The sequence below is a fragment of the Liolophura sinensis genome, chromosome 6 (assembly GCF_032854445.1).
Source record: "Liolophura sinensis isolate JHLJ2023 chromosome 6, CUHK_Ljap_v2, whole genome shotgun sequence".
Taxonomy (NCBI): Eukaryota; Metazoa; Mollusca; class Polyplacophora; order Chitonida; family Chitonidae; genus Liolophura; species Liolophura sinensis.
Window position 1 is genome coordinate 72,049,128 of NC_088300.1, and position 20,890 is coordinate 72,070,017.

At 41.9% G+C, this 20,890-nt stretch overlaps 1 protein-coding gene across 3 annotated transcripts; it reads left to right on the forward strand.

The window, feature by feature from the left end:
* Positions 1–5: 5 nt before the first annotated feature.
* LOC135467893 (putative oxidoreductase YteT) lies at positions 6–19,423 on the forward strand. Of its 3 annotated transcripts, none has more exons than XM_064745809.1 (13): positions 6–93; positions 1,400–1,544; positions 2,266–2,350; positions 2,686–2,759; positions 3,578–3,637; positions 14,318–14,482; positions 15,063–15,248; positions 15,959–16,051; positions 16,325–16,453; positions 16,712–16,813; positions 17,691–17,754; positions 18,062–18,165; positions 18,765–19,423. In XM_064745809.1, exons 2-13 carry the CDS (start codon positions 1,443–1,445, stop codon positions 18,873–18,875), a joined length of 1,275 nt encoding a protein of 424 aa, XP_064601879.1. In that variant the 5' UTR covers positions 6–93; positions 1,400–1,442; the 3' UTR covers positions 18,876–19,423. The 3 variants fall into 3 exon arrangements, with proteins under 3 accessions (XP_064601879.1, XP_064601880.1, XP_064601881.1); XM_064745810.1 differs by lacking the exon at positions 6–93 and adding an exon at positions 665–848; XM_064745811.1 differs by lacking the exon at positions 6–93 and adding an exon at positions 1,059–1,122.
* Positions 19,424–20,890: the final 1,467 nt, after the last annotated feature.

Here is a 20,890-nt window from a genome sequence, read left to right on the forward strand (position 1 = left end):
CAGGAGTTCACACCACACGAGGTTCAGGACAATGGTGAAATAGGTTTTCACTAAAATTTTGGCACAGCTGTTCAAAAATATTGTATCGTACTGGTACGATGTTGTAAAATATGATTCATTCATATTATTCATAAGAAATTTATCAATACCGTTCTTTTTACTAACTATATATATACAGGTCTACATTGTGTGTCATATACGTACAAGTGAAATATTGTTCAGTACGGCGTAAAACACCAATCATATAGATTAATAAAATCTACTGGTAATCTAACGTAGGCCCAATATCTAGTCCTAGCGTTTTGACATTTTTATCTTTTAGTCATCGGTTCAGAATGCCGCTATTAATATATCATATGGATAAATGCATATCAATGGTTCTAATCTGCATCTTCGTGGAAATTCAGCAGCTGTTGAAAAGCACAGGCTTTCATATAGGCATAGCACACAACGTGCACCACATGAATGTGGTTCAAACAGCTTAAGACAGGCACTACATGTAGGCCTTGTAACTGTAGACGTATATTTACACAGTAATCCGGGGCGTAAGTAAACGGACTTTATTTCTCGCTGACACCAGTGTTAACAAATAGATTTGATTTTTTTTTTTTTTTTTTTGATTGGCGTTTTACGCCGTACTCAAGAATATTTCACTTATAAGACGGCGGTCAACATTGTGGTGGGTGGAAACCGGGCAGAGCCGGGGGGAAACCCACGACCATCCGCAGGTTGCTGACAGACCTTCTCACGTACGGCCGGAGAGGAAGCTTAACAAATAGAAATTTCCATTTTAACATGGCCGGATGTACGGCGCATCGTCTCAACAGAGTGAATGTGATGACCTACATGTACGTGTGCAATGGTAGTTATCCCCCCTGAATTCGGTTATGGCTACATTTTAGAGAGCGTTTGTTTTTCTGATCATTTTCGCTTAGCAACGATGCGCAAGATAAAAATCAAGAAAAAATCTTTGTACGGAATTTTCAATGAAATATCAATGGGGACCAGCCAAGCCATGGGGGCTCTCATACGACAGGACAGTTATGGGTGGTTTCTTGTGATTCATTGTTTCTTCTTGCTGTTTCTATTTTGATTTTGATTTTTCCTGTTTGTTGCTTTAGGGTAATTTTTGATTTTGATTTGTTGATTATTTTTCTTCTTCTTCTTCTTCTTCTTCTTATTATTATTATTATTATTAAAACTGTGCATTATTTTCACCATCGTCATAAACATTACAGGTTATTAGGCCTATTGTTGTATTATTTCCCTTTGGTTTTAAGTTGTGAAAAAGACTACATGCAGCCGATGCATAAAATAAATCATTGCTACATATCTTATGTAGGACTAAGCCTCCATGCCAAGCAGATTAAATAGACTTCTTTACCCATTGCATTAACAGGTTATTGCAAATGGTGCATATGTCTAGAGCTAATCCGTGAGCTATGTCGGAAGTGACCAGGCCTGCCACCGTGGTGCTAGTGGGGTGTGGCGTGAGAGGCCAAAATTACGCGTCATATGCATTAGCGCATCCCGACCGACTCAAGGTACGTCTGACCTGGGATAAAACATGCTGTGCGCAATACAAAACAACAGTCCTGCCCTTCCAGTCCGGATTGCCTCATTGACCTTTATCGTTAAGCCCTGGCTGGCTAATTTAGTAACGGCGTCACTCTCATAGCTCAGCTAATCCGGTTTTGATCAGTGCGAACGTCAGCTGCTTGAAACAGTCCCTAATGAATCGGCTGCACCTTTGCGAAAGACAGGATGTTAAAATCAAAGGACACCACATGCATCGTGTAGCGGTACTCCAGAGTACAGCCTTAAACGCCATATGTAGGCTATAGGGGCCTATCAGATCAATAAATTATAGGGAAATAGAATTGTCCTCCGTCGATTTGATACCACGTGAACTATTATAGACAATTAAGCACAAAGGCTGAGGTGAAATTTAGAAAAGCTGTGCAAGAGAAAAAGTGAGCGTGTAAACTGATTTACGAAAAGCTTTGAATTCTGACTGAATAGGGAAAAGAAAGAGAGATATAATATATCTATATACAGTACTGGTAGATTGTCCCTGGCCTTACAAGAATAACATGTATTTGCATGTAACTCATCCACGATATATAATTCATTAGGACATAAAAAGGACACAAAACATCATTTTCATTCAAATGAGGTAATCCAGGAAAATCAGAATTTCTCATTTTCAGTTGTGCTCTGTACATGTGCGTTATTCAGTTGCTATTCGTCTTTGATTTCCTCCAGATTGTGGGTATAGCGGAGCCACGGGAGTACCAGCGCAACCTGGTGAAAACCCACCACGGCATCGAGGACGACAAAGTCTTCACAGGTTAAGTATAACCACATTCCCATTAAACAAAGGGTATTGTTAAGTGCTGAACAATAAACTCTGACTATATCGTGCATGGGAGTGATATGTTGTACATGTGATATGTGCGAGCGCTACGGTACAATTTTTTTTTTATTCTGATTGTTTCAGTGGAATTACAGAGGTCGTTAGAACTACTGGCATCCAACTGATGGTTGCTGATCTGAATAGGGTCAGCTTGGATAATTGATTGAATCGATCATGAAGTAGCCCAGTGACCAAGCACATGGATAACGACCAAATCCTTCAGCACTTTTAGATTATTACTTACCTACTCTTATATACCCTTTTCGCAGACTGGACGAGTTTGGTGTCGCAGCCTAAGTTTGCAGATGGTGTCATCATTGCTACCCACACTCGGCTTCACCAGGTATATAGGTTATATATACCCTATATGGAAATCGCCAGGATCAGTTGCTTATTTGAGGTGGTACTTTCTCGAGATTTGTATATAAACCAGCCAATCTAAATAGGTGGATATATGTTTGTTTTTAACCTTTTATACCTTAGTTCTTATGTCCGTGCAGTATGTAAAGGATGGAGTTCTACAAATTTTACCATAACAAAACGTACTGAATTCACCAGGAAGAAGATAAAACCATGTACCGGTAGTGTAAACATTATTAGCCTTCTCTATCTGCTGATGCATGTACACCAGCTCTCTGTGGACTGGTGATGCAGCTAGAATTTCACTGTCTCTTAGCATTCTAATATCAACTCATATACTGTGGACTGCCGAAGAGTCTGCAATTCCAGTTTTTTTCTTCTCACATATCAGCTCCCAAAGAACTCAGAGATATGCTCCACTTTCTTTTTGATGTATCAACTCCAAGTGAACTTGTGGAGAGTCTAGAATCCAGCAATATTTGCTGATGTATCAGTTCCCATTGGAGTTTTAATAAGCCTAAAATTCTAGCTTTTTCCTGAATTTTGATATCAGCTCACTGTGGACTGAGGAAGATTTTGGAATTCCAATTTTTTTGTTCAGACTAAGTGTTAAAATTGGATCTCGGCTTCATTTATGTGACCCTTCAGATTCTGCTGCATATAGACAGGGACACGGGTACTTTTATAGTCGCCTATCAGTCTGTACGCAAAGAAAATAGTGCTGTTAACACTGCATGTAATAAGTGATTTGTGTGGGCATCCACACCACACTGGGCAATTTCCTTTCTTACATGTATGCAGGCTCCGGCAGTGGCATTTGCTAAAAAAGGATACCACATGATGCAAGAGACGCCCATGGCGGTGAGTTGACGACAGTACTTGTGAGCAGTTGGTTATCTGTAGCTTATGTTTGGCGATGGTCATGAATCATGATTACTTTAAATCGTAAACCTGATTTCACTTGCAAAAATGGTCATACGTAGTGAAAACTGGACAGGCGGTACCAGTAAGTATCCTAGATTGACTTTGGTGACCACTGCAATCCACACTCCTCTCGCTGTAATGCACACTCAACGAAATCCACTCTCCTCTCGCAGCAGTCCACGCTTCTCTCACTGTAATCCACACACCTCTTGCTTTAGTCCACACTCCTCTCCTAGTAACCTACACTCCTCTCACAGCAATCAACATTCCTCTCACTGCAATCCTCATTCTTCTCCCTGTTATCCACAGTCGTCTTACAACAATCCACACTCCTTTCACTGCAATGCACACTCCTCTCCTAGTAACCTGCACTCCTCTCACAGCAATCAACATTCCTCTCACTGCAATTCACAGTCGTCTCCCTGTAATTCACAGTCGTCTCACAACAATCCACACTCCTTTCACTGCAATGCACACTCCTCTCACTGCAGTCCACACTCCTCTTGCTATAATCCACACTCCTCTCGCCATAATCCACACTCCTCTCGCTGTAATCTACATTCCTTTCACAGCAATCCACACTCCTCTCACTGCAGTCCACACTCCTCTTGCTATAATCCACACTCCTCTCACTGTAATCCACACTCCTCTTGCTGTGATCCACACTCCTCTTGCTGTAATCCACAGTCGTCTCACAACAGTCCACACTCCTTTCACTGCAATCCACACTCCTCTCCTAGTAACCTGCACTCCTCTCACAGCAATCAACATTCCTCTCACTGCAATCCACATTCCTCTCCCTGTAATCCACAGTCGTCTCACAACAATCCACACTCCTTTCACTGCAATGCACACTCCTCTCCTAGTAACCTGCACTCCTCTCACAGCAATCAACATTCCTCTCACTGCAATTCACAGTCGTCTCCCTGTAATTCACAGTCGTCTCACAACAATCCACACTCCTTTCACTGCAATGCACACTCCTCTCGCTGAAATCTTACAGTCCTTTCACAGCAATCCACACTCCTCTCACTGCAGTCCACACTCCTCTTGCTATAATCCACACTCCTCTCGCCATAATCCACACTCCTCTCGCTGTAATCTACATTCCTTTCACAGCAATCCACACTCCTCTCACTGCAGTCCACACTCCTCTTGCTATAATCCACACTCCTCTCACTGTAATCCACACTCCTCTTGCTGTGATCCACACTCCTCTTGCTGTAATCCACACTCCTCTTGCTGTAATCCACACTCCTTTCAGTGCAATCCACACTCCTCTCGCTGTAATCTACACTCCTTTCACAGCTGTCCACTCTCCTGTCACTGCAATCCACACTCCTTTCACAACAATCCACACCATCTCGCTGCAATTCACACACCTCTGACTTCAATCCACACTCCTCTCAGCGTAGTCTATACTCCTCTTGCTGTAATTTACACCTCTCTCGCTGTAATCCACACTTGTCTCACAGTAATCCATACACCTCTCACTGCAATCCTCACTCCTCCTACCCCTTCCATCCATCCTCTGATCACACGTCCACTTCACCTTTAGTCTCGACCGCTTATGATCTGCCTGCCTGACGGGACTGGCGGTTTCTGAAAGCCTTTTCCATCATTTTTTCTAGCCTTTCCTTGTAGAATCGTGTTCGCCCTTCAGCTTTCACCCTCTTAACCTCAGCTTGCCCCTGTATGGCCGAAGTGGTTTGGACTTTCCTTCTCACTCGTCGCATTGTTTCCTTTCTGAGTCTGGCTGCATTGGCCATTCTGTGGTCCAGGTTATCTTTTACTTTTGCACGTTTCTGCTTTAGTTCTATGGGTTCCAGGAGGCATGGTTTCCGAGACGAGAAGGGGTTCCCGTCAAGAGAAACGCAGAAGGTCACAATGCCATAGTCCTTTCTTGGAGGGTCTCAGATATGCAATATGCTGTCTTCTTTGCTCTAGAACCTATTGTTCTGTCTCTCTCTTTAGCGGCTTCTCGAGCGCAGTCTGGAGAGAAAGAAGGAGATAAATATTTTCCACATGTACGTGGGTTCATTACGCCTTTGTCAACATATCACGTGACACCATTGTTTACGTCACGCTCTTTAAGTCAGGGTCGCATGAGAAAATGTTACTTGGCATAAAGGGATAATGTGACGCTGCAATACAGATAGGGATGTTGTGTGACGTCACAATACAGACGGGGATAATGTGTGACGTCGCAACACAGACAGATAATATGTCACCCAACCTTCACTGAAAGGTGAAGTATGCATAATAACGTGTTTAGTATCTGTGCATCGGTGAACAGGACATACCAAAGACTTTATTAATTGTACCTCGCTTGACCCTCACCATTGTGCGATTGGAGTAAGGAAACATAAGTGGCTGGCAGGGTGTCGGTATAATGTCACATTGTTTCCTCTGGCTATTCTGCCGTTCTCCTAACCCATTATGATTGCTGTGGCTATTCTGCCGTTCTCCCAACCCATTATGATTGCTGTGGCTATTCTGCCGTTCTCCCAACCCATTATGATTGCTGTGGCTATTCTGCCATTTTCCCATCCCAGTGTGTCTTTTGTTTTCTCACCCAATTAAGGTTTGTGTGGTTATTGCTCCATTTCACACACCCCATTATGTTTGCTCTGGCTATTGCTTCGGTTCTGCTGTGGGATGGTCTGCCAGAAAGCTGCGGATGGTCGTGAGTTTTCCCCGGGTTTCCACCCACTATGATGCTGCCCGCCGTCATATAGGTGAAATATTCTTGAGTACGGCCTAAAACACCAATCGAATAAATAAATAAATAAATTATGTTTGCTGTGGCTATTGCTCCGTTTCTCCCACTCCTTTATGTTTGCTGTGGCTATTGCTCCGTTTCTCCCACTCCATTATGTTTGCTGTGGCTATTGCTCGGTTTCTCTCACTCCATTATATTTGCTGTGGCTAGTGCTCCGTTTCTCTCACTCCATTGTGTGTGCTGTGGCTATTGCTCCATTTGTCACATCTCATTATGTTTGCTGTGGCTATTTCCCCGTTTCTCATACCTTATTATGTTTGCTATACTGTCCCACCGAGCTGCTGCTTACAGTTAAGCTAACCACTATTTCAGTAGACCGAAATATCACGCGAAGTCCAGTTGTAACTTCAATCCAACAAACATGTGTACTTTAATCCTGTGGTTTTAAAAGAGTAGAAAGCTGTAGCGAAAAGCTATTAATAACAGTGTTTCACATTTGCAGAGAATAACGATGAGGCAATACGACACATACATTTTGTCATAACAAGTTGTTCCACTTGTAAGATAATGCTTTATTCCAGCATGAGTTATCTCCCTTTATTCGGTAAAACTCTACAATTAAAAATACTAAATTCCAGGGCCTATACATAACTCAAAGAATATGTGTATGAGCGTAATACATAAGCACACCTAAAATAAGACAGCAACAGATATGTTAAGCTCACAAGTTCTCAGACAACTGTGCACAGATGAGGTGTACCGAAGAGATACCGATGGGTTAGAAACAAAAGTCTCGATGCCACCGTAGCGTTCATGGCTACATTCTCAAAGGTGCGAAGATTTTAGGAAAAAGGTGATGAGTCGTAAAGTTAATGTAGGTATTTGAGCACAAAAAGTTACACTGTGGATGGCTGCAAGAGTGAAATTTAGGGTTAGGTCCGTTAGCGTCTGTTCTGATGTCAAATGTCAAAATACAACTAAACGTTCCTTTAAAACTGGAGAACGGTCACGATATCAAAGAAGAAGAAAAAACACGAGACGGGTGGCAGCACATTCCTCGCCTGATATATCTCTGATAGATCACTGAACTAACTTCATAGAAATGTCAACAAGAAATGTTCTGGAAAAGAATGTAAACTCAATAAAATAATGAAAAGTTAATTCTGTAGAAACAAGAATTATCATCTCCGTGACAGGAAGAAAATTGGCCTTGGATTCGCCATTCCTCACCACACGAATGTATCTGTCATTCCATCTTCTCCTGGAATGATATCAACGATGAATCCAGATGGCCACTGATTTCTCTGAAGATTTTTCACCTTGAGAAGTAAATCTCCGGTTTGATGTTTGGTTCATCAGATTTCCATTTACGACGCGCTTGAAGTGTATGGAAATACTCTCGTCTCGAACGAGTGGAGAATGAATCTGCTAAGAGTTGCACACGTTTCCAACGGTTTTTGTACATGTCCTTCAGATTGCACTATTCTATAAACTCATCACATTGGCCTGTTTTCTGATGCAGCAGAGTTCCTGGAGTTAAGATGAAGGGGTCCAGTAGATCTATCGAGAAGGGCACGATAGGACGTGCACTTACCATGGCACATAATTCTGCCGTGAAAGTGGATAAGACGTCATGAGTGATATTTGATGCAGCAACGCCGATCTTCATGGACTCCAAGATCCTCTTGGTGACCCCAGTGAGAAGCTCTCACGAGACTGTCAGTGAGACAAACCGCGGTCTCATCTAAACTGTTTTACCGGTCCTCTAAGAGAGTGAAATCTATGGTGTGTATTTATGAAACTGGATGAGCTGAGTTCTTCAACCAGTTCAATGTGAATAGCTCTGGTAGTGAGACAGGTGAATAGAACTGCCCAACGCTTGCTGTTGATTTGGCCTGCTGTGGTGCGTCGAGTAACGATACACCAACGTCCAAAAATGTTGACCCCCAAGTAGGTGAGCGAGAGAAGCTATCCGACTGTCTCTGTGAGGAGGTTTGCTTTCCCGAAGTAATTTCAGTTCCCGGTTGTAGAACTCTTGTTGGGCTTGCTTGATTACATGTAGCTTGACGTCTCTGTAGAACTAGGTACTTGGGCTTCAAGCACGTGTGCCAACCTTTACAATGACCCTTACCCTTGAAAGACTGAGCATTGTGAACAGGCTAGCTATTGCCCTTAGAAGTGATCTCCACATAAAAAAATCGTTGGAATCTATGAGTTCCTACTAGTGTGTCTGAAGAAACGTTTGATTTCAAGCATGTCATCAGAGGTCTGACCTCTCAGTTTTAGTCATGTTCACTCAGCCTCTCCCAGAGGCATATGTTCCAAAGCACTTTGGTCCCGTTAGCCAGGAGGTAGACCCTATGTTTGCTGCTGGAACTGCTCGCCATCATCTGGATTAAGATGAGTTGGAACATATGACCATTTGTGTGGACTTTTGTGAATTTTCTGATACGTTGTACTCTGTTGGCCACGTATACATAGAATCTTCTAGACTCCTTATGGAGATATCCCAGTGCTACCTTACTGTCAGGGTAGAATTCCATTTCCTCCACTGGGACGTCCAGCTTCTCCGATACATTTCTGCGACTTCAACTGCCAGTAGTGCTCCGCAGAGCTCCAGACGAGGAATCATTTGTGCATCGGATGGAGCAACTTTCGCCTTACCAAAGATAAATGTGATACGATGTGTACCATCATCTTGTGGTAGTTTCAGGTATGCTACTGCTGCAATGGCCTTTTCTAAAGCATCGGAGAAAACATGAATCTCCTTTTGAGTTGAACACAAAATGGGGTTCTGACGTGGAATCTCTAGATTTTCAAGACAGGTTTTAGATTCCTTCCAACATTGTCATTCCTCTTTCCGTTCTGGAGGTAGAGGTTCGTCCCATCCGATAGCACTGTCCATCAGTTCTTCCCTTGGATAATTCATTGATTCCACGAGTCCTGTGGGATCGAAAATGCTGTTTATTGTGGATACAATCCCACGACGTGTGTGTGGTTTGGTATCTCTAGAAATGTGAAGACATCCTGTTGTAGAGCCCATGATAAGCCTAAGCTAAGTTGTAGTGGAACTGTGTCGATACCAAGGCCTAGTTTCTTAGAGCCTTAGCATGGTGGTCTGATGGGAATGCGTTCATAACATCAGGGCTGTTAGAAGCAATCTAGTCACAAGTTCCCTCCCTGCTGCAAGGACTCCTGTGTGCGTTTCATGAGGCTGACAGCCTCTTCTACTGTAGGCCGAATACTTTGTCCATCGTCGACATAAAAATCTCTTTTAACAAAGTCTACTACGCCTTGCCCAAATTCTTGTGTCCCCGTCATGGCAACATGACGAAGACCTTAAGTTGCAACAGCTGGTGACATGAACACAGTTCCTATAATCAGCCAGTCCGTTGTCAGGATTGTTGTCTCGATACCACAGAATCCGGAGGAATTTTCTGTGATCCTCTCGTACATGGAAACTGTCGAACATCTGTTCAATGTCAGCAATCACGGCGATTTCTACATTCCTGAACCGAAGAAGGATGCCTAACAAACTGTTAGTGAGGTCAGGTCCTTTCAGAAGAACATCATTTAAGAAAACACCCTGATTCTTAGCCGACGAATCAAAAACACCCCTAACCGGGTTGGGTTCCGTTGGATAATAAATCCCAAATAAGGGCAGATACCAGCATTCCTGACCATCTTCAAGAGGCGGTGTTAGTTCTGCGTTAGTCCCTTATCAAACACCTTTTGCATGAGGTCGACAAAGTGCTGTCGTTTGATTGGGTTTCTCATATTGTGATCAGGTGACTTGGCTCTTTGAACCGCTAGAGGCCTATTGTTCGGCAATCGCTCTAAACGGAAGAGGAGCTACCAAAAGGCCCTGTGAGCCTTTTGTAAGTCTCTTATCCATGATTCTGAGGAACTGACGATCCTGTACAGGTATGCCCCGTTTTTCGTCGTTCTTTGTAATCTGGGAGATAGACTCGTCTATGTCACTCTCTTTTAATTAGAAAGTATCCTTCACGTCGAACTTCTTTGGACATGGTTTGAACAAAGTTGTTCTTCCATATGCTAGAAGCCGTGGCTTCTTGATATTTACGCTGTCTGGCTTGTGAACCTTTCCCAGGTAATTTTCACCTACGACTACCCAACAAAGAGGTAGTTTTTGGCCATAGGGTGAATTACGTGCCTGTACGCTGATAACGTCTGCTCAACAGCAGAATATATGCTTCGTCGTCTGCGGGAGGAATCTGTCTTGCGATGTCATGGAGATGACGATGGCGGAATGGTACTTCAAGAGTACCTATTTCTTCCGTGATCTTATTGCATTCAATGAGAGTAGGGAGATCCATTCTGAAGTCCTTTTGCAAGGCTTCAAAAACGAAGTCACTTATACTCTTGGCTCTTATACCTGACGTCTGAACACAGCCAGCACAAGATGAAAGGGAGTTGGGGATGTCGTTACCTTGCACATTAAACATCTCAAAAAAGTCTGATCTAGCCAGGGACACGTTGATCTTGTCGTCTAGAACAGCATACACTTTCTGCGCTCTTTCCCGTGCCACTTAGGTAAACTCGAACGAGGAGGAAGCGCAACAATGGTAGCAGATGCGATGTACCTTGATCGCTGTCTTCCTATCCTCAAGCGACTTGGTTCCGAAGCCTTTGCTGTCATTCAAAGACTGTATAGTTTTGTGCATCGGGCATTTTGGTGTATGAGTGTTAATCATGGATTTTGCTTCATACATAATGTCTGTTTCTGAGCAAAGACTACTGACCTCAGGTTTGGGTGGCCGGGTTTCGGTCTACCGTCAGTCTGGTTACTTACATACAGAAAACTGGGCTCGTTTTTGGTCTTACTGACATCTAAATTCTACGAAGAAGGAAAATGGTGGATAGGTGACACCTTTCTGTCTCTTGTAGATCGTAGCCTGATTTGTCCATTTCTCCTGAATGTTGTATGGCAGCTTACTCATTATAGGAGACACACCAGGTGAAGCGCCAAAGCACGAGAGTACAGTTTTGTGTCTCAAATCTTCCTTCGTGGCATTACACAGGAGTTGGGCGAGGTCATATAGCCTCCTATGGTCCTTGTTGGCAAGCTTAGGAAAATTCTGCAGTTTTGTCCTAAGAACAGCTTCGACTAACTCTGGGGCGCCGTAGCGCTAATCTAGCCTCTCCCATACCCGACTCAGACCTCGTGGTGGGCTGCTGGTACTGGCGGCTCTGAGACTCGTGGCGTATTTTGATGACTCAGGACATAAATATTTGACTAAACAAGTCTAGCTCTTCTATGGAGGTGACTTGTAGTTCTTTCACAATCACAGCAAAGCCTGCTTTCCATACAGAGTAGGATTTCGGCAGGTCGTTGTAGGATATAAGTCGAGATAGTAGGAGTTCCTTATTCAACAAGAAACGACTGATATCCAAGAAAAGTACTATCTGTGCATGAGGCCAATTTAGGTGATGTGCTGTCATTAGCCGATGGGTGCAAACTTAGCGCCTTGGGGTTTAGTGCGGTGTGGAATCGGCGTAGTGTTGGTGATAACTGCTTCATTAATAGGTCGAGGGATCTCTGTGTAGGAAGTTGGTATAGCCCTTGATGATGTATTTGAGTTCTGTACCGGTATAGATTCCACGTAACGTTGGGCACGTTCTTCGCTGTGGTCGACTGGTATGGAGATGCTTCCTTCTTGCTGAATTCTATACCATCCTGAGCAGCCTCAGCCTAAGTTCGCTCTGTAGCCAAAATGGAGTTTATAGAAGATTTCACAGAATGTCCTGATTTATTGACCTTGATATTCGCGTAGACACAAATGAGTAGCTTGACTGCCTCTGGTGTTAGCTTTAGCCCCGCTTGCCAGCAGTTTCTGCTGTGGGTTCATTGGCTTTCAATAAAGAGAGTCACGTTGACTTTCTTCTATACCATCCTGAGCAGCCTCAGCCTGAGTTCGCTCTGTAGCCAAAATGGAGTTTATAGAAGATTTCACAGAATGTCCTGATTTATTGACCTTGATATTCGCGTAGACACAAATGAGTAGCTTGACTGCCTCTGGTGTTAGCTTTAGCCCCGCTTGCCAGCAGTTTCTGCTGTGAGTTCATAGGCTTTCAATAAAGAGAGTCACGTTGACTTTCTTGTACGCTTATGACGTATACGTTACGTGTGAGGAAAGTAATATACTGCTGTGATTGTGGATAATATGTCTCCATGCTATTCCTGATATTACTTTCAGTCTGGCGAAGAGATTTAACATTATTAACATAAGGTGTTGTTCCACGTTTTTCCATAATTTCTGTAACTTGTTACATTGTTTAATGCAGACGTTTTCATACTGTTCTCTCCCTGTATCTGTAAACCCCCGCATACGTAACTGTCTATCAAGTAATGTCAGGTCTAATTCACTGTCAAGGTTATGATGCAAAAAGAACTGTCGGGTGACATAATGAGATTATATATACTAATAAACCTCATTTTACAACATATTGTACATGTATATCTCTAAAGCACACTCTATAGGCATTGTCCGTTGCCCGTTGTGTAATCTTCTGTTGGGATATCTATCAACACTGCTGTGATGAGGTGCGGCTTTCGCCTGCTTCCTCTAGGATAGGTTCGTCATTGTCTATTTACTATACTGTCTCACCGAATTGCGCCTTACAGTTAAACTAACCACTATTCCAATAGACCGAAAAGTCACATGAAGTCCAGTTGTAACTTGAAACCAAAAAACATGTTTACCTTAATTCTGTTGTTTTAGAAGGATGAAAAGCTGTAACAAAAGAAAGAAAAGCTATTAATAACAGTGTTTCACATTTGCAGAGAATAACGATGAGGCAATACCATGCATACATTTTGTCGTAACGAGTTGTCCCGCTTGTAATCTAATACATTACTCCAGCGTGAGTTATCTCCCTTGATTCGCTAAAAATCTTGACATTTGTACAATTGAAAATACTAAATTCCAGGGCCTATGCATTACTCAAAGAATATGTGTTAAGCGTAGAACATAGGCACACCTAAAATAAGACATCAACAGATATGTTAAGCTCACAAGTTCTCAGAAAACTGTTCACATATCAGTACAGACGTACCGAAGAGAAAGTTGTAGGTTAGAAACAAAAGTCTAGATGTCACCGTAGCGTTCATCGCTAAAATCTCATAGCTGCGACAACTTGAAGAATTTAGGGAAAGGGTGATGAGTTAAAAAGTTATTGTAGATATCTGAGCACAAAAACTTATACTGTGGATGGCTGCAGGAGTGAAATTTAGGCTTAAGTCAACAATTCAGTCGAGAGTGTCTGTTCCGATCTGAAATGTCAAAACATAACTAAACGTACCTCCAAAACTGTAGAACGATAACCATATCAAAGAAGAAGAAAAAACATGCAACGGGTGGCAGCACAGTGGCTATTGATCCGTTTCCCCACGCACAGTATATTTGTTGTGGCTATTGCTCCGTTTCTCACACCTCATTATGTTTGCTGTGGCTATTGCTCTATTTCTCACATCCCATTATGTTTGCTGTGACTATTTCTCGGTTTCTTGCACCCCATTATGTTTGTTACAGCTATTGCTCCGTTTCTCGCACCCCACTATGTTTGCCGTGGTCATAGCTCCATTTCTCACAGCCCATTATGTTTGCTGTGGCTATTGCTTCGTTTCTAATTCCCACAATATTATGTTTCCTGGGGCTATTGCCACGTTTCCCTCACCCCATTATATTTGCTGTGGCTATTGTTCCGTTTCTCTCACCCCATTAGCTTTTGATTCACGGACGCCACATAGGTAGAGTAGTAAGGCCTTGAAACGACATACACCAAAGACATGCAAAAGTAACGCTATGGTCACATGAGGAACGGTCTATATGTCCGGGAAATAACTTAAGAAAGAATTATTCCTGAACTTTCAGTTGACCATGGAGGGATGTCAAGAGGTTTACAACGCATGCGTGGAGAATCAAGTGATGTTTTGTTCCTGTCACGTACTTCGGTACTCCCCAGCAGCCAGTAAAATAAAAGAATTAATCGACTCCGGTGCTGTGGGGGATGTTGTCAACATACAACATATAGAAATGGTAACGGAAATCTTTGAACACGTTTAGCAAGAATCGTTATTGACGGAATTGTAGCTAGCATACGTGTAATGGGGCCTAGCCTCATGTTTCCCTCGTTCAGATGTGTCGATCTCTATTGACAAAGATGTGCCTAATCACACTCATCATTTAAAAAACCTTACAGTGAATATTTTGAATTATTGGACCTTATTTATTCTAGCATTTAGTGAAAGGAATACACAGTTAAAACGCCAATTTGATAACCAAATCAAATACCACGTTAGTACTTAATAATGAGATTGTTTTGACCGTATATGTTTGTTTTTTGGCCGTGTCCGAAGTACGAAAATGTTCCGAGCATGAAGCTAGGAAGTGTTTGTGTTTTTTTGTTTTTGTTTTGTTTTTTGACTGCATATGAAGTAAGGAATTGTTTGTTATTTACCGTGTAGGAAGTAAGGAACTGCTTGTTTTTTGGACTTGTCTGAAGTTCTAAACTGTGGATTTGTACCATGTATGGATCTAGCTAGGAACTGCCTGTTTTTGACCATGTTTGAAGTATCAATGTGTTTGTAACTTTTTTTTTTTTTGGCCGTGTATGAAGTACGGTACTATATACAGTACGCATGCCACAGTCCGGGGCTATCACCGTCGCCAGGAGATGTGTGGAGCTTTCGTGCTCGCTAAGTCCTGCCACGACCTGGATCTCATCTCATACTGGATGGGCGATAAGAAATGTACGAGTCTCTCAGCATTTGGCCATCTAAGCCACTTCACGAAGGCCAACAAGGTAATTAATTTAATGCAAAGAAAATAGGCAACGATACATGCGCCGCAAAAATAGTGCCACGTAATCAACGTGTAGATTGTGACCACAACAGACTTCAATTCAGCATGACTGAGGCAGTAGTCTGAGATATTGAGAACAAACTGAGCGAATGCCAGAGTGGAAGCACCTTATTGCCCAGTATATTTTTGATACTTCAAACTGAATGTCGCAGTAACCATTCAAATTAAGCCATGTTTATGAGGTATAAGTAAGTCTAGTAGAAAACAAATAGTGGTAAGATCTATTATATAACGTTTGGCCCCAAAGCCGTAATCAGTAGACAATGTGAATTTCCTATATCTGTTTTAAATGAAATGACCAATCAATTGGGTTTCATATGTAAAGGTAATGAATGCCAGCCCGCGCTGAATGCATATCCACTGAATGTCTGTCCACTGAATGCATATCCACTGAATGCATTTGCACTGAGTGCATTTGCACTGAATGCCTAATTTAAAAACTTTGAAAATCTATGTTCTTATAGACGCTATTGGTAATGGCTTATCTTAGCCTAGACTACTGCTCAGAGTTGCCTTGAGTAACAAGAAAAATGACAATAGACTTATTTGTGGCTGTAGATCTCTGATTTGGCTGATAGGGTGTGTAAGTGTACATCCAGGAAAGTTACTTTCAGCATGACTGAAGGATTGCTGTACCATGTATCATTCCAGCCTCCAGAAGCGAGCAACCGATGCTGGGAATGTCCTGTGGAAAGGAGATGCCCATTTTCTGCCATTAAGAACTATATCGAACCAGTTAAAAACGTAAATACAGTTCCTAAGACAGGAATACTTTAATAGATGAATGCATGAGGAAGCTTTCTACATAAAAGTACATTTAAGATGTTACACATACAACCAGATGTGTCATATGATCTCACAATGATCAGCATATAATTGTTTATTTGTTTTAACATTGGATTCAACTTTTTATTTCCAACCGTTTTTCTTACCGTGACGGACGTTTTCTTTCACGTTTTATCATTTTATCTCTGAATTTATAGTCATGCTGTTTTATTTTATCCATTTAACATGTAGGGTTTCACTGGATTTCCAGTAAATAACGTATCAGACGTCCTCGACGTTGAACACGTGACAGAAGCGATTAAAACAGGGCCTTTTGGGAAGTGCGTTTATGACATGGACAACGATGTTCAAAACCATTTGGTAAGCTTTTCTCCATCTACCAGACTTTCAATCTATATATTTCGTTATGTTTTCATTTTTACAAAAATTTATTTTCCAATCGAATTGTTAGATCCAAAGTACATGTTCTAAATAAGCAGTTACTTTTTAATCAAGTGCAGTCCCTCGATTTGAACAACTTTTTCGTAAAGAAATTGTTGTAAGACTAACGAAATACTCATTCAGATTAGTACTCATTTAACTTTCAAAACTTTCACTTTTAAATCCTTAAACACCTAGGTGATAGGCTTACAATTCGAAGACGGTGCAACGGCAACCCACACAGTTGTGGCTTTCTCGGAGTTAAACGGAACGCGTGAAACCAAGATATTCGGGACAATGGTAAGACCTACCTACCTGTATGAGGTATCTTACGCTGACAGAGAAAACTTTGCATTAGCATTTCATTCTATCATCTTAAAACAAGGACTTCTTTAAGCCTCCTGTCTGATTTACCAAGCGTCTTAAAAATGAGAGGGTGCCTTGGGGGGATCCGTGGCTCATTTGGCTAGCGCAGCGTAATGACCTAGGAGCCTTTCACCAATGCGGTCGCTGTGAGTTCAAGTCCAGCTCATACTGGCTTCCTCTCCGGCCGTACGTGGGAAGGTCTGTCAGCAACTTGCGGATAGTCGTGGGTTTCCCCGAGATCTGCCCGCTTTCCTCCCACTATAATGCTGCCCGCTGTCGTATAAGTGAAATATTCTTGAATACAGCGTAACACACCCATCAAATAAATCAAATAAATAAAACGACAGATTTTCGTCTCCCTAACAGTTCTAGCATGCAGTGAGTTGCTAGGTTGAACCCTATCTCGAGATCTCGTTTCTGATGTATCTATAAGCACAAAAACTAGATAGAATAACCTTCTTAGACAAGTAGAGCCAGGCAGGTTGAATTACAGGTGTCCATAGTCTTGTAGTTGTATTTTTTCCCTCGCCCGGCAGAGTTTTGACGTCCTGGCCCAATTTCACAAAACCTCGAAGGTTTTTTTTTTCTTTCGTAATTTGCCTCGTAAATGATGTCGCCTTGTGGGACTATAACCTTTAGCTTACGTCATGTACGAACATTTTACGAGAAATCCGACTTACGAAGTTTTAAGAAAGCGGGACCCGTCTACTCAAATGGGTTACTCACTGAGCAGTTGACGTGCAACACGACATCAATATTTTGCGGGATGTTTCAATTATTGTGAATTTGCACTTCTCAAATTTCTTTTTAGGGTGAAATTCGTTGTCGATTTGGCGAACCTCTGCAATATACTGATTTTCGTACAAGGAAGACTAGTAAGTGCATTTCTATTTCGTGGGTTTACAGTATTTTGAAACTGTTTTCGCCACACATCGAAAACTTGTCTCGACGTCTTATTAAGGAAAAGTTACCTTGAAAGAAGTCGTCTTTTGACGAGATTCAGAGATGAAAAAACAGGCATTATATAAGTCACATCATTCAGAATAATCGAGGGTTAGTAAACAACAGAAAGTGATGAATTATTTGCGGTATATTCTGTTGTTTGGTAAGGACATAAGCCAGATATGGCATGTAGAGCATATTGAAGAATTGCGGGTATACACCAGGCTTCTGGTTTTACAGCGACGTATACCCTGGAAGCACCCGGGCAGGACGTCCCTGAGCCTTTAAAACACTATTGGGGGTCGGACTATAACGTGATACACTGCTTCACCAAGGCGCTTAGGGTAAGTTATAGATAACTCTGCCATATGAAACAGATGAGTCATACACTATTGGGAATCAGACTGTAAAGATACACAGCCCCACAAAGGGTGCTCAGAATAAGGTGAGTAATAAACTATCGTGGATCGGACTATAGCGTGATATACAGCTTCGTCAAGGGTGAGTGACAGACTATTGGAGATCGGGCCGCAACCTAATACACTTCTTCACCAAGGCACTGGCTGATAAACTGTTGGAGATTGGACTATAACGTCATATAACATGATACACTGCTTCATCATGGCGCTCAGCCTAAGCTGAGTCACAAACTATTCGAGATCGGACTATTCACCGAGGCACTCAGGGTAAACTGAGTCGTAAATTATTGGGGATCGGACTGTAACGTGATACACAGCAGCAGACAAACATGAATTAATTAAGAGCGCGCTGTGTGAGAGTGTTTTATGTTCGTAGCATGGTTAAATACGCGAAAACATTAGTCAGACAATGGTATGGAATCAGTCTTTGCGTAGCAAGGGATCAGTTGTCTTGACGTGATTTAGATCACTGGTAACCGTGAGTTCGTCTGGCATACATTGTGTAATCCTGTTCTGTATTTCAGGAAAACAACGCGGCATCGATACAGACTGATGTTGCAGTTTCCTTGGCTTCCCACCAGATGGCGTTTGCAGCGGATCAAGCTTTGACACACAAGACTGTTGTTAAACTGTAGTTTGGTACTTTATTATGGATAGTGGAACGTTTGAAGAAATATATTAAGAAGGACAAGAGACACCAGTGTTATTATACTTCAAAAAGCATCCGATGCCATGATGGTGGTCACGATGACAACAAAACATTACTGCTGACATTATACTTCACGGACAGACTATTAATAAGTATAAGAAAATCTAAACCCTTGTAAAATTTTTATATTGTAACTATTTTTGCCGAATTACAATTGCAGATATTCTGAATGGGACAAAACGATAATACCGCTTTTAAGATTCAACGTATATTTTTAAGAATAAGTGGTGTGCACGACACAAGAGACCAACAGAAATGCACAATTATAAACTTTTTGGGATGTAGTGGTTTTTGTGGGGTTTGTTTTACAAGAAGGCTATATGTGATAGTTACAGTGCTCACACTGAGCCTCTCGGTTCAGTATAAACGTTCAGAAGAAACGTACATATATGGTTGCCTAAACCTGTAGCGTACTGTATATCACAACATGGAAAAAAACCTGTAAATCAAAAGTAATGGTTTTGACTTTTGAAATACCACATTAATTGATCTTTGCTAGACTTTTGTCGCAAGTTCTGTGAAGATTTTATTAGTTGTATTTGATTACTGTTTTCCGCATTAGTCAAGAATTTATAGCATGGAGAAAAGTGAAAAGCGCGGACCGTGCTTTGTCATCTATCTGACCAACCGCCAGATTTAGCGCTCTGTTTATCCACTCATGAAGTTTTGTCCACTGATGAAAAAATCGACACTTTTGACATATGGATAATGACACTAATAAGGAATAGTACTCATAATAAGGAAAAGTACACACCAATTACCTTAGCACCTCATCCGCGATCGTCTCATCCTGCATGTAACATCCTGACGGTGCTGTTTGGATACTGATACCGCTTAACATATTTTAGTATTTCAAACCCTCCAAAATTAAACACTTCGCACTGGGAATGGTAAACTACAAATTCCTCAGACCACAAAGTGGATTGGAAGGTTAAAGTGACATTCATTGGAAGTTCATTATTGTTACAAAAATCACGTAGCCGACGCAACATTGATTTATAAAGTTTGAGTTCTTCCCAGAAGTCACTGCTTTCTTCTGAGATTTGCCTATCAATCCTTTTAACACTGAACTCGTAAAGCAACATGTCGGCCATTGACATTTGCCTAAGCTTCTCCTTCTCATGATCCGTTAAACTAAGTTCAGGTTTTTCACTGTTGCTGTTCCTTGGTATGTAGAGTATATCTTGTAGGCTCCAGCACATGAATCTCCGAATCAACAAAAGAGACTCATCCATTTTTTCCATAACAATTATAACAGAAAATTCTCTATTCAGTTTCTCGAGGTGCTTTTGAACGTTTGTGACATTGTAAAAGTCTTCTTCCGGTAAGTCAAATTCATATGACATCGTGTTGATCAAGAGGCGAGTACTTTTGACAATCCCGGGATTTTGAACAAAGGATCGTAGTTTATTTTCACCTGGAATTATTTTGGGAAAAAAGAAATATACGGCGGACTGAAGAAGAGAAAGTGGCTCTCGGACGATTCCGACATACACGGTGTCCCTGGCCATGACAGCCTCCATGCGCTGGCGGGAGTACACGGCATGGCTACACAGTATATCGTAGCTCTTCCCTGTTGGAGGTTCCATGAGGCTTAAAGGCTGGTCTCTCCACAGTGATATAATCACTCCTTTCTTGGGCAGCGCAAATGTAAGCTTCCTGGAAACTCCAAATCGGAACAGGATATTTGCAATGGTGGAACTTCCGGCTTTATGCACCTTGATGAACACTAAATGATGTTTCTCTTGACATGATGAGGGAGGAGTTATCTTTCTTGGCGTCGACAATCTTACCTTCCGATAAGGAGGGTGTGGTAACTTCTCTCCGCTACCAGTCCTTGTCGTGAATTGAAGTCTGGGTCGCTGTGCTGTCATCACTATGATAACAACGAATCCGACGACAGTGGCAAGGACAAATGTTATCTTCCTGAAGAGAAAAGCA

Excerpts from the sequence above, each read along its gene's own strand:
- LOC135467893 (XM_064745809.1), top strand. The coding sequence starts at position 1,443 with ATGTCGGAAGTGACCAGGCCTGCCACCGTGGTGCTAGTGGGGTGTGGC. Across the intron at positions 14,483-15,062 it reads ACATACAACATATAGAAATG|TACGGTACTATATACAGTAC; the intron begins GTAACGGAAATC and ends CCGTGTATGAAG. Across the intron at positions 15,249-15,958 it reads ACTTCACGAAGGCCAACAAG|CCTCCAGAAGCGAGCAACCG; the intron begins GTAATTAATTTA and ends GTATCATTCCAG.